Source organism: Stenella coeruleoalba, assembly GCF_951394435.1.
Source record: "Stenella coeruleoalba genome assembly, chromosome: 8".
Classification (NCBI taxonomy): domain Eukaryota; kingdom Metazoa; phylum Chordata; class Mammalia; order Artiodactyla; family Delphinidae; genus Stenella; species Stenella coeruleoalba.
This window is the reverse complement of record NC_137154.1, coordinates 98,269,269-98,284,905: the sequence shown is the minus strand read 5'-3', so window position 1 is coordinate 98,284,905 and position 15,637 is coordinate 98,269,269. Positions and strand designations below refer to the sequence as shown.

General features: G+C 42.4%; 1 protein-coding gene across 6 annotated transcripts in view; it reads right to left on the bottom strand.

Annotated features, from left to right (window-relative positions):
- Window positions 1-15,637, bottom strand: part of JHY (junctional cadherin complex regulator) — a gene marked incomplete at its 5' end in the record, with an annotated part of 64,185 nt that overhangs the window by 23,141 nt on the left and 25,407 nt on the right. For 5 of the 6 annotated variants that reach the window (XM_079928594.1, XM_079928591.1, XM_079928592.1 and 2 more), the window contains one exon: window positions 7,935-8,048. The exons of the other annotated variant lie outside the window; for it this stretch is intronic. In XM_079928594.1, the coding sequence (XP_079784720.1) occupies window positions 7,935-8,048 (114 nt within the window). The remainder of the gene's footprint in view (window positions 1-7,934; window positions 8,049-15,637) is intronic. 6 annotated transcript variants of the gene reach the window in all.

Here is a 15,637-nt window from a genome sequence, read left to right as displayed (position 1 = left end):
GTCTATAATTTTCTTTTTTTGTGATATCTTTTTCTGGTTTTGGTATCAGGGTAATGGTGGCTGCGTAGAATGAGTTTGGGAGTGTTTCTCCCTCTGCAGTTTTTTGGAAGAGTTTGAGAAGGATCGGTCTTAACTCTTCTCTAAATGTTTGATAGAATTCACCTGCGAAGCCATCTGGTCCTGGACTTTTGTTTGCTGGAAGATTTTTAATAACAGTTTCAATTTCATTTTGTGATAGGTCTGTTTATATTTTTTAATTCTTCCTAGTTCAGTCTTGGAAAATTGTACCCTTCCAAGAATTTTTCCATTTCTTCATGGTTGTCCATTTTATTGGCATATAGTTGTTTGTAGTAGTCTCTTATAATCCTTTGTACTTCTGCAGTGTCAGTTGTGATTTCTCCTTTTTCGTTTCTAATTTTATTGATTTGTGTCCTCTCCCTTTTTTTCTTGATGAGTCTGGCTAAGGGTTTATCAATTTTGTTTATCTTCTCAAAGAACCAGTTTTTAGTTTTATTGATCTTTGCTATTGTTTTCTTTGTTTCTATTTCATTTACTTCTGCTCTGATCTTTATGATTTCTTTCCTTCTACTGACTTTGGGTTTTCTTTGTTCTTCTTTCTCTGTTTTTTTTTTAACATTGTTTTACATGTATTTATTTATTTATTTATTTATTTATTTTTTGCGGTATGCGGGCCTCTCACTGCTGCGGCCTCTCCTGCTGCGGAGCACAGGCTCCAGACGCACAGGCTCAGCGGCCATGGCTCACAGGCCCAGCCACTCCACGGCATGTGGGATCCTCCCGGACCGGGGCACGAACCCGTGTCCCCTGCATCAGCAGGCGGACTCCCAACCACTGTGCCACCAGGGAAGCCCCTCTATTGTTTTAAGTGTAGGGTTAGATTGTTTATTTGAGAATTTTCTTGTTTCTTGAGGTGAGATTGTATTGCTATAAACTTCCCTCTTAGAACTGCTTTTGCTGCGTCCCATAGGTTTTGGGTCATCGTGTTTTCATTGTCATTTGTTACTATGTATTTTTTAATTTCTTCTTTGAGTTCTTCAGTGATCTCTTGGTTATTTAGTAGCACACTGTTTAGCTTCCATGTATTTGTGTTTTTTACAGTTTTTTTCCTGTAATTGATTTCCAGTCTCTTAGTGTTGTTGTGGTCAGAAAAGATGCTTGATACAATTTCAGTTTTCTTAAATTTTCTGAGGCTTGATTTGTGACCCAAGGTGTGATCTATCCTGGAGAATGTTCCATGTGCACTTGAGAAGAAAGTGTATTCTGCCACTTTTGGGTGGAATGTTCTATAAATATCAATTAGATATATCTGGTCTATTGTGTCATTTAAAGCTTGTGCTTCCTTATTTATTTTCTGTTTGCATGATCTGTCCATTGGTGTAAGTGGGGTGTTAAAGTCCCCTACTATTATTGTGTTATTGTCGATTTCTCCTTTCATGGTTGTTAGTATTTGCCTTGTTTTGAGGTGCTCCTATGTTGGGTGCATAAACATTTATAATTGTTATATCTTCTTCTTGGATTGACCCTTTGATCACTATGTAGTGTCCCTCCTTATCTCTGGTAACAGTCTTTATGTTAAAGTCTATTTTATCTGATATGAGTAATGCTATTCCAGCGTTCTTTTGATTTCCATTTGCATGGAATATCTTTTTCCATCCCTTCACTTTCAGTCTGTATGTGTCCCTAGGTCTGAAGTGGGTCTCTTGAAGACAGCATAATATGGTCTTGTTTTTGTTTCCATTCAGCCAGTCTGTGTCTTTTGGTTGGGGCATTTAATCCATTTACATTCAAGGTTATTATTGATATGTATGTTTTTATTAACATTTTCTTAATTGTTTTGGGGTTTTTTTGGTGGGTCTTTTTCTTCTCTTGGGTTTCCTGCTTAGAGGAGTTTCTTTAGCATTTGTTGTAAAGGTGTTTTTGTGGTGCTGAATTCTCTTAGCTTTTGCTTCTCTGAAAAGTTTTTGACTTCTCCATTGAATCTGAATGAGATCCTTGCTTGGTAGAGTAATTTTGGTTGTAGGTTTTTTTTCTTTTATTGCTTTAAGTATATCCTGCCACTCCCTTCTGGCCTGCAGAGTTTCCACTGAAAAATCAGATGATAACCTTATGGGGATTCCTTTGTATGTTATTTTTTGGTTTTCCCTTGCTGCTTTTAATATTTTTTCTTTGAATTTAATTTTTGTTCGTTTGATTAATATGTGTCTTGGTGTGTTTTTCCTAGGGTTTATCCTATATGGGACTCTCTATGCTTCCTAGACTTGGGTGACTGTTTCCTTTCCCATGTTAGGGAAGTTTTCAACTATAATCTTTTCAAATATTTTCTCAGTCCCTTTCTTTTTCTCTTCTTCTTCTGGGACCCCTATAATTTGAATGTTGGTGCACTTAGTGTTGCCCCAGAGGTCTCTGAGAATGTCTTCAGCTCTTTTCATTCTTTTTTCTTTATTCTGCTCCTTGGCAGTTATTTCCACCATTTTGTCTTCCAGCTCACTTATTCATTCTTCTGCTTCAGTTATTCTGTTATTGATTCCTTCTAGTATACTTTTCATTTCAGTTATTATGTTGTTCATCTCTGTTGTTTGTTCTTTAATTCTTCTAAGATCTTTGTTAAACATTTCTTGTATTTTCTCAGTCCGTGCCTCCATTCTGTTTCTGAGATTCTGGATCATCTTTACTATCATTACTCTGAATTATTTTTCTGGTAGATTGCCTATTTCCTCTTCATTTATTTGGTCTTGTAGGTTTTTACCTTGCTCCTTCATCTGTGACATATTTTTTTGCCGTCTCTCTTTTTTTTTTTTTAATGAGTGTGATTGTGTTCCTGTCTTACTGGTTGTTTGGCCTGAGGCTTCCAACATGGGGGTTTGTAGGCTATTGCATAGAGCTGAGTCTTGGTGCTGAGATGAGGAACTCCGTCAGACCTCACTCCGATGAATATTCCCTGGGGTCTAAGTTTCTCTGTTAGTTCAGTGGCTCATAAGAGGGAGGCCTGGGAGATCAGGAGGGGCAGGTGGGAGGGGCCCTCCGGGAGGAGCTGAGCAGGAGAGAAGCAGAGGGCAATTGCCCAGCCCACTCGGGCCTGGGGAGGCTGCTGACCTCCCAGGCCGATCCCCTGCCCTCCAAAGCCCTCTCCAGGCTGCATAGCTCCTTGCGGGCATAGGAGGGGGGACAGGGAGATCAGAAGAGGCAGGCAGGAGGGGCCCTCCCAGACGGAGGAGCAGGAGAGGAGAGGAGGGCGTTTGCCCTGCCCATTCAAGCCCAGGAAGCCTGCTAGGCTCCCAGGTGAGGTCCCCTGCCCTCTGAGACTAGGGGTGGAGGGCACCCTGGGCCCCTTCTGTTCCTTGAGCCTAAGCCCCACCCTCCACAGCCCCCAGGGCCTTTTTCAGCCCTGTGGGTCCTGAGCATTTTGCCCCACCCACTGCCCAAACCTCACCGTTTCTTAGGCCCCACCCTCCACAGCCAGGGCCTTCCCCCCACCCTTTTTTTTTTTTTTCTCTTCTTCTTTTTTACTATTGTGATATTGTTGTACCTTCCGGTCGTTGATTCATCTTTATTTTTATATTCTTCCTAACATATCTGTTCGTTTCCTAGTGTAATTTTATTTTTTACTTTGTTATTTATTTTATTTTATTTTTTTTGGCTGCCCCAGGAGGCTCGTGGGATCTTGGTTCATGAACCCAGGGTTGGGCTGAAGCTCCTGCGGTGGGAGCTCTGAATTCTCAGTATTTTTAAAGTGAAAACACACAGGCTTAAATGGTCCAGGGACCTTGTTTCCAGCATATCACCCTTTCTTTTCTTGTCCTCTATCTCCAGTTTCTGATCCTTTCAGCATATAAATGTGTTTAAACCTCTTCTATTAAAAAAAAATGAAACAATCCCTTACTTGATCTCATTCTCTGGTTAAACGTCATCTCTTAATCCACAGCCAGGCATCTTAAAATGTAGGTTGGTCTTCATTTCCCCAGCTCTCATCCTGACCTCTGTACCCTGCAGGAGAGCCCTTATTCTCACTGAAACTGCTTTGCTCAGGCCACCAATGACCTTTTAGTGCTAAATCCTATGGTACCATCTTCTTTAACTTTCTATTTTTTCAAACTTACACAATTATTTCAAACTTACAGAAGAATGGCAAGAATAGCACAGAGAACCCCCAAATATCCTCACTGATCCACCACTTTTTAACATTTAGCCGCATTTCTTCATTCTCTCTCTTTCTGTAGATCTCCCACTCTCCATTCGTAGAGAAACAGATCTACATTCTATCATTTATAGTATTATTGTTTGTATCATCATTACTTAGTTTGTCTGAATCATTTGCAACTTGCATATATGAGTTGCATACATCACTCCCTTTTCGTGGCACCTTTTTACTTGTCTTCTCTGCAGAGTTGAACCCTGTTCACTGATTTCCCTTCCTTGAAGTTTTCATGTCTCAGGTTCCATGACACTGTTTTATCCTGGCCAGCTTTCTGCCTCTCTGGCAATCCCTTTGTAATCTTTTACCTTCTCTACCTCTGCTCTCCCTTAAAATATTCTTACCGATTTCTCCAGGGCCCTGTTCTTGACCTTCCTTTCGTCTCCCACTACCTACAATTCCTGGGGCAGCTCAGCAATTCCCATGGCTGCAACCCACCAGGGAATTCTTATGATGCAAATGTATACAGGCTAACTCAGATGTCTCTCCTGAGTTCTAGGTCCTCCTCCCTACAGACACCTCCTAACTCAACGTCAGGCCCACTGCTGGCCTCACGCAGCCCTCTTTCATTCCCAGAACCAAAGCCCTCCTTTTCTTGCTCAGTGGTGTTGATGCCACTAATCAGACACTCAGAAACTATTCTCTTTCTCTCTCCCACATTCACCTTGTATTTAAGCAATTGCTAAGTTTGTTCATTCCATTTCCTGACCACCTCAAGGCAGGGGCTGAGGGGGATCAGGTGCTGTCCTAACCTGACAGGAGTTCAGTCCAGCCAGTGGAAAAAGATATACCCACCGTCCGGCAAAGTGAACTGATGGCATGTGGAGTGTGGGGCAAACAGAGCAAATGCTGCCACCTTTCCAGTTCTCTCATCATCTCTTGCAGAAATTACAGCAGAAGTCGCCTGACTGGTTTCGCTGTCTCTGCAATCTCTATTATTCTCTTCCAGTCTATTCTTCAGACCTTGGCAGTGTGTTAACATGCAAGCCCAATGATGTCATTAACCTGCTTACAATTTGCCAATGGCTTCCTGCTCTCCGTAGGATAAAATTGAAAATCTTTTGATTGGCATAAAAAGCCTTTCATGGCCCCTCGCTGACCTGGCCAGCCCTGTGTCCCTCATGCTTTGCCCTTTAGCTACCGAACTCCGGGTAATACTCAGGACACACTAGATTGCCCTGCATTTTTACACCTCTGCTCCCATTCGTCTGCTTGGCGTATTTTGACTCATCCTTCTAGGGGCAGCTCAGGTGCTCTCTCTTTTCAGGAAGCTTTTCCTGTCTTTTTAGGGCAGAATTAGGTGCTCTTTTAGTTACACTAAAAGAAAGAATTAAATTATACCTACTTTTATATCACTGCATTATAATGATTACATAACTGTCTTCCCACTACCAAAAGTTTTAAGCTCCTTGAGGGTAGGAATCTTTTTTTTTTTTTTTAAAGGATCTTTTGTCAAGTTTTATTTACTTTTCTGAAGAGTTTTTTTCTTAAAAAAAAAACGTGTCTTTTGGGCTAGTCACCTAAAAGCTGGTGGTTGGAATATAGTAGGTACTCAATAAATATTTGTTGTCTGAAATTATTTTGATTTCACGTAAAGGTATCTCTTAGTAGTGAGTTACTCATTGTTAGAGTAAGTTTACTGAGGGATATGCAGATTCTTTGAAAATCATCTTTCAAGAAAAAGATTTCAAATGAGGCCCATTTTTACTTGAGATTCACTAAATGACCTTTAAATGGTTTTTTAATCAACCATTAAATATTGAGATCAGCTTTGGGTAAAGCAATGTGCCAGGAGGTGGAGAGGAATACAATGCTAAGGTTCAAGGAGCTTATCGTGTAGTTGGTACAAAAGAAACACAGGCAACAGCTAATGAGACAATGGCCGAATAGGATTAAACCCTGGCGGAGTGGTTCCAGCCACAAGCACACCAGGACAGGGGTGGGAGAGGCAGGAGGGGGACCACAGAGAAGCCACCCGAGGTGGGTAGTTGAAGAGGAGAAAAAAAGTCAGCCTGGAGGTTTGTATACTGAGTGACCCGCCAGCATGCAGGACGCGCAGGGAACACCTAACAAATCCTTTCCGAATAAAGAAAGGGAAACATCCCTTGGGCTGCTCGGTCTTGCTGTCATTTAGATGCAACAATCTTAAGATGCTTTGCTCCTTATTGCCTTTACTCAGGAGTGGGTTAGAAACACATGAGTCTTGTACCCTCAGAGATGAAACAGTATCCTTTTTGCTTTCTTCTGAGTTTCTTCTGTACGAAGTTTTTTACTGTCTCTGCCTAGGGCCATGCCATGCGTTAAGCACCGTGATTTGACCTTGATTATTTTATCATTGGCCGAGACTCCTAGTGACAAGTGTGAAAGCTAGAGTTTGCAAGGATCCTACATGCTTCCACTGTGTTTCCTATAGTAATTTAAGTAACTAGAGATAAAGGATCATAGATTTATAGCATTTTGCAGCTGGGATGGACCTTGTAGTTCATTTCGGCCAATGCTTCGTTTAAGAAAAAAGAAACTTAAGGCTCGGGGGAAGCTGAGATTTGCCCAAGTCACGCATTGAGTAAATGGCAGGTCAGGGCCCAGAGCTCCCTGTCTTCTGACCCAGTCCTTTACCCACAACACGTAACAAGCCTTAAGGCGTTTCCTTTGTCCCCTCGATCCTGTTGGCCGAGCTGCCTAGGCTCTCCATCAGGTCTGGTAGGAGACCCTGTCCTCTGGGTCCACTTCTAGGAGACATTTGTCCCCATCCTCCCAACTTCTGGGCGTGGCCTCCCTGGCATCAACTTTCAGGAAGCTTCAGGTGAATGGCTGTTTTCATTTCTTTCTTTCTTTCTGTTTTTTTTTTTTTTTTTTTTTGGCAACTCTAAGAGTAGCCTGGAGGCTACTGCAGAGGCAAAAAGATGATTTGAGCTGTCCCTCTTTTCTAACTTTTCTGAAACTGGAATGAATTTTCTTCTTCTTCTTCTTACTTTTCCGCTGTACATAGTTTTAACTAATGACGTCAACAGGCCCTACAGGCTAGGTGATTTCAAAGGGCTTTATCCCTTATGAAGCAGGTATAAAACCCGGTACAAGAGCAACCGCCCCATGTAACACTATACACTGGATTAAGAAGACATCAGCTGCTAGAACTTTTCTTGATTCTTCTAGAAAAACAATCAGTGGGGACAGTTTCATAAAAATCTTCCCTGAAACCATATTGTGATTTCAAAGTAGTAAACCCATGGCCAAAAAAAGGGATGTCATCACGCTAAATTACTAGGTAGTAGGCGTTTATGTTCTGCAAACGAGGGCTCAGGGAGGCTCTGGGGATTCCCACCCATTTTTAGGGACCATATCCCCCATCACCTAGGGATACTGTATGACTGATAACTCCAAAAGGAGACAGACTTGGGAGCGGCACAGTATTGGACAATATTTTGGAACTGTGATTTTTTTTTTCCTGCCTGTATTTTCTCCATGCCATTCCTCTGAATGTTTGAAGAGTGATATGATGATTTTTCTCTAGGAAATAGAACGTTGGGAAAGTGGGTAGGGTTGGCTCGCTGAGCAAGTAATGACCCATCTGGGCAGAAGGCAGTCTTTTACCCATCAGAAGGTAGGTAGCTATTCTCAGGCATAAGAATAAACCCTTAAGTGATAAGATGTCAGTCACAAACATCACTTAGATCCAGCAGTAACCCTTGAAACACACTTAAAATTCAATCTAGCAGGTGACCTTTAGCTGTTGGGCTTTTTGATGCCATTTGTCTTCAGGGTCGATAGCGACATTTCCAATCTCTCTGGTGTTCTGAATAGACGTCTTGTCAGTTACTCTGACGGGGTAGGAGATCTAAGGGGGTAAAACATACAGCACGTTAACTGGATTCATTTTAGTCTTATGGCCATGGGGCTCGAGTCTGTACTCTAGAAAGAGGTCCTGCAGGGTTACATTTTATTTATAGTTCATTTCAAGGATTCATCTCAGTCCTTAGGTATCTGGATTATTCCCAAGGAAAATGGGAATAAACAATGTTTTCTCTTGCAGGGATGATGTGAGAATTGGTGTTTTGAGGTCAAACTACTAATTATTGGGTTGGCCAAAAAATTTGTTCCGTAAGAGTATGGGAAAAACCCGAATGAATTTTTTGGCCAACCCAATACTTTAAATGCTCAATACATACTCAGGGGACCTGATTTTCAAACAGTTATCTGAGCCGGATGCTGCAACTAATGTTTAAGTATGCCAAACAAATTATGAAATAACACTATACCCCAAGATGATGATAAGAACAACAAAAATAACTAATATACATTGAATGCTCATGATAGCTGTCCTAAGCACTTTGTCTACATTAGTTAATTCTCACAACAGTCTTACCAGGTATGTACCTTTTATTATCCCCTTTTTGCAAATGACAAAACTGAGGAACAGAGAGGTTAAGTAACTTGCCCAGAATCAACAGCTAGTAAGCAGAGGAGCCAGGCAGTCTAACTCCAGAGACTGTACATTTAGCGATTTTGCTAAGTTAACTCACTTATTGGAAATATCATCTTTGACTTGCAGAATTTGTAGTTTTGACACCCCATAAATTGGAATGATGTAGGTTAGTGGTGCTCAACTTTAGATAGATATTAGAATAACCTAGGAAGCTTTTAAAAATTAATGTTCTGGTCCCATCCCAGATCAATTAAATCAGAAGCTCTGGGAGTGGCCCCAGATATAAGTCTCGTACTTTAAAAGCTCCCCAGGTGGGTCTAACCTGAAGACAGGTTTGGGAGCCAGTGATGAAGGCAGCTGTGTGGGATTTCGGTCCCCAAATTATTGATGGATTTAGGTTCCCAAATTATGGAGGCTCTCATTAGCTACCTGTTTTAAGTCAAGGAATTAGATTGTCTTCTGTGCTATACGGAATTCTAGCCACCAGGTAGCATTTCAGAAACAAACTTAAAGTTCTGCGATAGTAATGTTGGCAAAGATTCTGGCGGTAATTATCCAGTACACCCTCTATCAACAACGTCTATCCAGTACACCTGGTAGACGTTCCTCCCCTCACTGCCTAATCACTTGCCCCTTCTCCAGGCAGGAGTTATCTGCTTGTCACTATTCGTATAGGTTTAAAGATCTTGACGGAGAAAGAAGGAACAAGGTGGCTTGTGAATAGTTCCTTTCTGTGGGAGACCTGGTCCTTTCAAACACTCCCTGGAGTAAAATGTTAGACCTTTGAATCTCTGTTGTATCAGTGATAAACATTATTTTCCATCCTCCAGAAAGCTAAATGCTATAAGGTTCTTCCTTATAAGAGCAGTGATAGGTCTGTCTGTAATTTCTAGCCCTCTGCCCTTTGAAATAACGTAGAATAAGTCAATCCCTCTGTCGGAAAACAGCCCTAAACTGGTAGAACCTAAGATGCCTTCCCCAAGCCTTCTCTTACATAGAAGACTTCTCAAGATGTCTTTGTCATTCCTCCTGGGAAAGATTATTCATATGGGGTCCTGTGGCCACCCTGCTTTGTCACCTGCAAGATGCTGGTCTCCCCATTTCTAAACTGATGTCCTTAATTTTAAAATTTAGATTCAGGATTTGATACTTGTTTTGTTAAATTTCCCCTGGTGGACTGTGTGGTGTGAGTAGTAGCAAGGTGGAACGCTGGAAAGAGCATGGGGTTTAGAATCTGTTATGGCTGCGTTTAAATTCTCCCTCTGCTGCTGACTTTTTATGCAGACTAGTATTCAATGCAGAAAGAGGCAAAAATACTTGTTAAATATTAACTAGTAAGCAGGCATTTGACAGTGAAGATAACCTCATTCCTTACCACTCAAGGTGGCTTCTCTGACACAAGAAAGACTATTTGTTCCTTTTGTTTTGGGTGTAACCCCCTCTCTCCCTGAATGCCTCCCTATCACAACTGCCCTACTAATATATACAAATAAGGGAAATAGTGTGAAAGTTTCAGTACTTAAAGGATCTGAAAATGGGAAAAAATGAAAATATAACTTTTTCCATGTTTGAATTCTCACCGCTAATACAAGGTACAAAATGTACTATTGGATCATGGCAATTTTTAAATGACAAACGGAAGTAATGAACAGGTTTTGAGTGATTACCTACTCTGCAAATGGAAAACTTCACAGTACTGTGGAACAGTTTAACTTGTGCTGAGATGGAAAGTTTGGAGTTGTAAATGCTATAAATGCCCAAGGTCAGGAACCACTTCTCATGTTTCCATCTCTCAGTCCCTCACTGGTTCCAGAAACATGGGATGACAGTAAAAGTATCGGATTTCACAGCTTCTGTCATCATTTGCTCAAAGGCTTCAGTCCCTTACTGCCATGACGTTAAACAGATACACAACTCATTTAAAAGAAAAATCAACTCCATCCTGGAGGAGAAATGAAGGTCGGGGCAGGAAAAAAAATCTAAATAGGCTGCCTTAGCAGGCGAGGAAATCATCCTCTTTTAAACCTCAAACACGCAATGTCTTGGACAAGCTGGAGCCTGGGAGAAGTTGGGTTTATTCCTAGATCTGCCACTAGGGGGTCTGATTCCGGCTTTTGTAAAGGAGACTTAGTTAATTTGGTTTTTCACTGGTGATATTAATTGTTTGATTAACAACGACGGGATCCCTTATGAAGCTCTGATAAAAATTTTACAAATGAAAAATACATTGTCCTACGCTTCCTTCCCCAGAGAACATAGGATGTATAATATTTCCATCCACAGGCTGTTCTGGTAGAACTTGGTGTCTGAATCACTCCACTGAGTCTCTGAGTGAGTAAAACATACTTCTACATTATCTCTTTGAAAGTGGAATGGGACACAACCTCTGCTAGCTATTTATTTTTTTCCTTGGTGAACCATTCTATTAATACCAATCAAATCGAGAAAATGATCAAATGAAATTGCATTTTGAGCATCATAAGCTGTGTAATGTCTATTCTGTTAAATTGGGGCCATAATTGCTTCTCCACTGAAAAGATACAACAAAGACAGCAATCATGGCATGTCATTATCCCAGACTAGAAAACCGGCCTTTCCTTGGAGGACTTCAAAGGCTTGTGGTTCTCGAATTGCATTTGCTGCTATTGTCGGAGCGCAGGCAATCTTGATTAGGTGTTTACACTGAGGTAAGGCGCAGAGCAGAGCGCCTGAGTGCCTGGGTCTAGAGCCATTAAAAAATTGTACATTATGTCCCTGGCTTTGAAGTGAGGGTTTATATGTAGGAGAGCAACTCAGATCGAGTACAGCTGAGCTAGATTGGGCAGCTACTTCTCTCTCAAAGAAACTCATCAGGTTCTTGGAGAATCAGCGCCACAAAAAAAGTTGATGCTTTTCCAAGAGCTGTATGTGAATCACTGTGTATCCGCAGAGACACACACTGAAACATGTTTAAACAGAATATCACTGTGTGGTCCTGCAGTCGCGGGAGGTTCGGGTCCTTTTTTCCCCTCTATTGTTTTCTGTTAATAACCTTGTGTTTAGATGTCCTGGGGAGTCTCGCATTAATTTATTAGGTTCCTTGTTGTTCTCATTCCTTGATGGTGTTAACAACGAGCGTATATCCCAGTTAAAATAGGCCAGAGAGTCCTAATTTTCTAAATGTGGCATTTGCTTGCCATCATTCCAACACAGCTGTTATTGAATCCCTCTCTTTGGGGCGTAATCAGTGGACTCAGTTGATGTTTCTTTGTTAACTTGGCTCATGCGTGATCTGCAGTTTTAACTGTACTATTTCTAATACACTTTGCTCTGTGTCAGTCTGCACCTGCTGAGATCAATGGTACTGCCCCCTGTATTGACAAACGGCCAGCAGAGAGGTGGAGGCATGGCAACACACAGAGCCTGCCACGGTCAGGCTCCAACACCGGGATTTAGGACAGCTGTTTGAATATCTGGGGATGTGTATTCATTATTCAGCTATTTAGAGACAAAACACCTGAAACCTGAAATGTTTGGGCTCTGCCTGGCCACCGTCTCCATCCTGTAGAACGCTTCGTAATGTATCAGTATTTAGCATGTACGGGCTCAGGAAGAAATGGATGACACTGACACCTCTGGATATATTATTTTTACGTTCATTTTCCAGATAAGATACTTGAGCTTTTAGCAACCCCAAACTAATTATGCCAGTCCCCTACTTTGAAATCCTTTGATGCTTTTCCATCGCCCTTGCCTTTTAAGGTTTGTAAGGCCCTGCATCCTCTACTCTTCAGCCTCCCCTCCCTGCTCTCTTTAGACTGTACTTTTTCAGGTCTGCTGTTGGGCCACAGGCTCTGGGTCCACACACACACAGGGCCATTCTTTGACTGGAGAGTCCCCTTTACCTCACTTATTCTGACCAATCCCATTCGCTGTTCTAGGCTTGGCTGAAATATAGTTAGCCTTCCCTGATACCCTGGAGGAGGTTATAACAGATGCACCTGAGCTCACGGCCTTAGTGCTCTGTCCTTTCCCTTGTGTGACAAGTTTCACCCTGGTCATTATGTTTGTCTCGCCTCTAGATGTTACGTCCCATGAGGGCAGGAAAAGTAGGGACTCCGTGCTGGGCTGTTCGGCCCCGGAGGCGCTACTCCCATGAGCTACGTGGTGGTTCTGGATGTGCCTGGTGCATATGTGCTCAATAAATGTTACTGAGTGAGAAGATCAATCTACATTGCTCACTGGACGCTCCGTTTATATCAGAACACATCTAATCTAGCGTTTATCTGGCTAGATCTGTGGTTTATATTAAAGCCTGGAGGCTGTCAGCTAAACAAGGTGGAAGCTAGGATCCCATCTCTGTTCTTTCCCTCGCTGGTTCAGCCCCAGGCCCAATGGCCCTTCAGCACTTCAGCCCTCGGCATTTGCTGTTCCCTTTTCCAAGGAAGCCCTTTCTTCAGATATTTGCCTGGCGGTTTCTCCCACCTCCTCTGTGATCTGTTTACAGTTGTAACCCCGCTCCCAGCATCCCCTCTCCCTCTGCTGTGCTTCATTTCTCTCCTCACCATTACATCACCTACTAGTACGCTGATGACCTGTTTCGTCTATTGTCTGTCTCCTCCTAATAGAAAGTTAGCCCCACAAAGGCTGGGATTTTTGTCTGCTTTGTTCACGGATGTATTCCAAGTACTTAGGACAATGCCTGACACATAATAAGCTCTTAATAATTATATGCAAAGGAACGAAGCAATCAGCTGTTTTCAAGAACGCGAAAGAGATTTTTAGGAATGTGTCTGAACTTCCCGTTAACACAACTCAGAATATTGTAGGTGTGACCTCTGGTTGGTCACAGGATGCAAACTGCTCCATTACTAAAATCCTTCAGTGATTCCATGTCATGTAGAGGAAAGGCCTAACTCTCCAGCACAGTAGGCTAAAACTTGAGCATGTATCAGAATCAGTTAGAGGGCTTGTTGAAACACAGAGGTGAAGGCGTCACCCCAGAGTTTCTGACTCAGGAGATCTGGGCTGGGGCCCGAGAATTTTCATTTCTAATGAGTTACCAGGCGGTTCTGATGCTGCTGGTCCGGGGACCACATCCTGAGAGCCCCCGCTTTAAAATGACACACAGGGGCCTCCATGAAAGGCCCATGCCCATTTCTCTAGCCTAAATACGCACACGCCCATCCTCATGATCTAGTCATGCACGACACGGAAGTTCTCCTTAACTAACTTGCTAGATTAAGTAACACTCTCCGGTCCTTTCTTAAGATAGTGGGCCAAATGCTCATGGCTGGTCAGCTACTCTGTGGTATGCCTTGGTATGTCTATTTCCACTAGTTGAGTTATATATTTACCAAGAGTCTTTTATGAGTGTTCTCAAACCTGTCTATTCCTATCGTACGTGTTGTTAAAATTATGAACTTTCTTTTTAAAAGTTAGATCATCTGGAGAAATCTGAGTGTGAATAGAGAGTTGTTTCCATGAAAAAATAAGTTAAATAATTTAGAATGACCCAATAAAGCAAATGGAAAGATAACTGGGGAGGGGTGTCTGTAAAAGACTAGGGGAAGAGTCACAAAAATCTAGAAAGATTATGATCTTAGCTCGTTTCCAAACACTTTTTAAGTTTTTACGTTGCTTTCAAGAAATCGAGGGCTTCCCTGGTGGCACAGTGGTTGAGAGTCCGCCTGCCGATGCAGGGGACACGGGTTCGTGCCCCGGTCTGGGAAGATCCCACATGCCGCGGAGCGGCTGGGCCCGTGAGCCATGGCCGCTGAGCCTGCGCATCCGGAGCCTACGCTCCGCAACAGGAGAGGCCACAACAGTGAGAGGCCCGCGTACCGCAAAAAAAGACAAAGAAATCGGAAGTGAACGCCATAGATGTTTCAAACTGACGTGAGAACGATGATACAAATCTGTAGTCCATTGAATATACACTGGCAGGAAGGCCCAGCGCCTCAGTAGAAGGTTGGTGAATTAATGCGTATTTATATACTTAAAGTGAAAGTAGAGTACTTAAGGTCGTCGTTTGCCACATCTGCTTTAACCACTTCACTTGATTGACTGACCAACTGCCAGGTCATGACCAGCACCAAAGTGCTTCCCCCTGTACCCACAGGTCTCTACTTAAACAGTGTCCTTTCTCACCCTCACGCCATCCCATATGCTCTCTCTGCCTGCGGTAACTTTGCTGTCCACCTCCACCTGTTACTTTCTACTTCCCCCTAAAGAATCAGTTCAATGACTGCCTCTTCCGTGAAGCCCTCTCTGACTTCCCCCGACAGACTTGGGTACTTCTTCTTCTGGGTTCCTTTGGGGCCAGACATGTATCCAGGACAGCAGTTATCACTTGGTTCTGACTGTTTACATGTCTGCTTCCCACTTGGCCAGAAGCTCCTGAAGAGCATATACACTGACAGCAGTTTATAAAATGACCACAGGATCGTAGCATCTGGGGGAATTTGGTAAAGAGGCAAAGGATGGTTCCCATCGCCATAGCTCTCGGCTTTACTGCACAACAGTGCACTATGGCCTGGGTTAGAGAGCACAGAATTATCAGGTTCTCCAGGCACATTTTGGACACCTATCCTTAGACAGGATTAATTCTGTTCAAGTTCTGGTTTTTGAAAGGGCGTGCTTCAGTTATGGGGAAAGTTTTCTTTCCATGGATCCCTCCTCAGTGATGTCGAATTAGTGAAGTGTCACTCTACAGATGAGATAAATAAGTGCCGAATAGTGCATACAAGAAAGATGCCTTAAGAAACTTCTTGTACTGAAAAACCATGAAGTTCAGTTTAAATCATGCTGTCATAAGTAAGTGTTCTTGTTGTGGTTGCACAGGGCAAAATAAAAACAAAAGGTCAATCAATGAACATACCCAGAGTACCTACTCTGTAGAAGCATATTTTTAATGAGTATAATATGAGATATGGGACTCAAAAACACCATCAGACTAGAGGAATTCTGTAAAAAAGAATTCTGTGTTTCTAACCAAACATAATTAGAAAAAGATGATCATA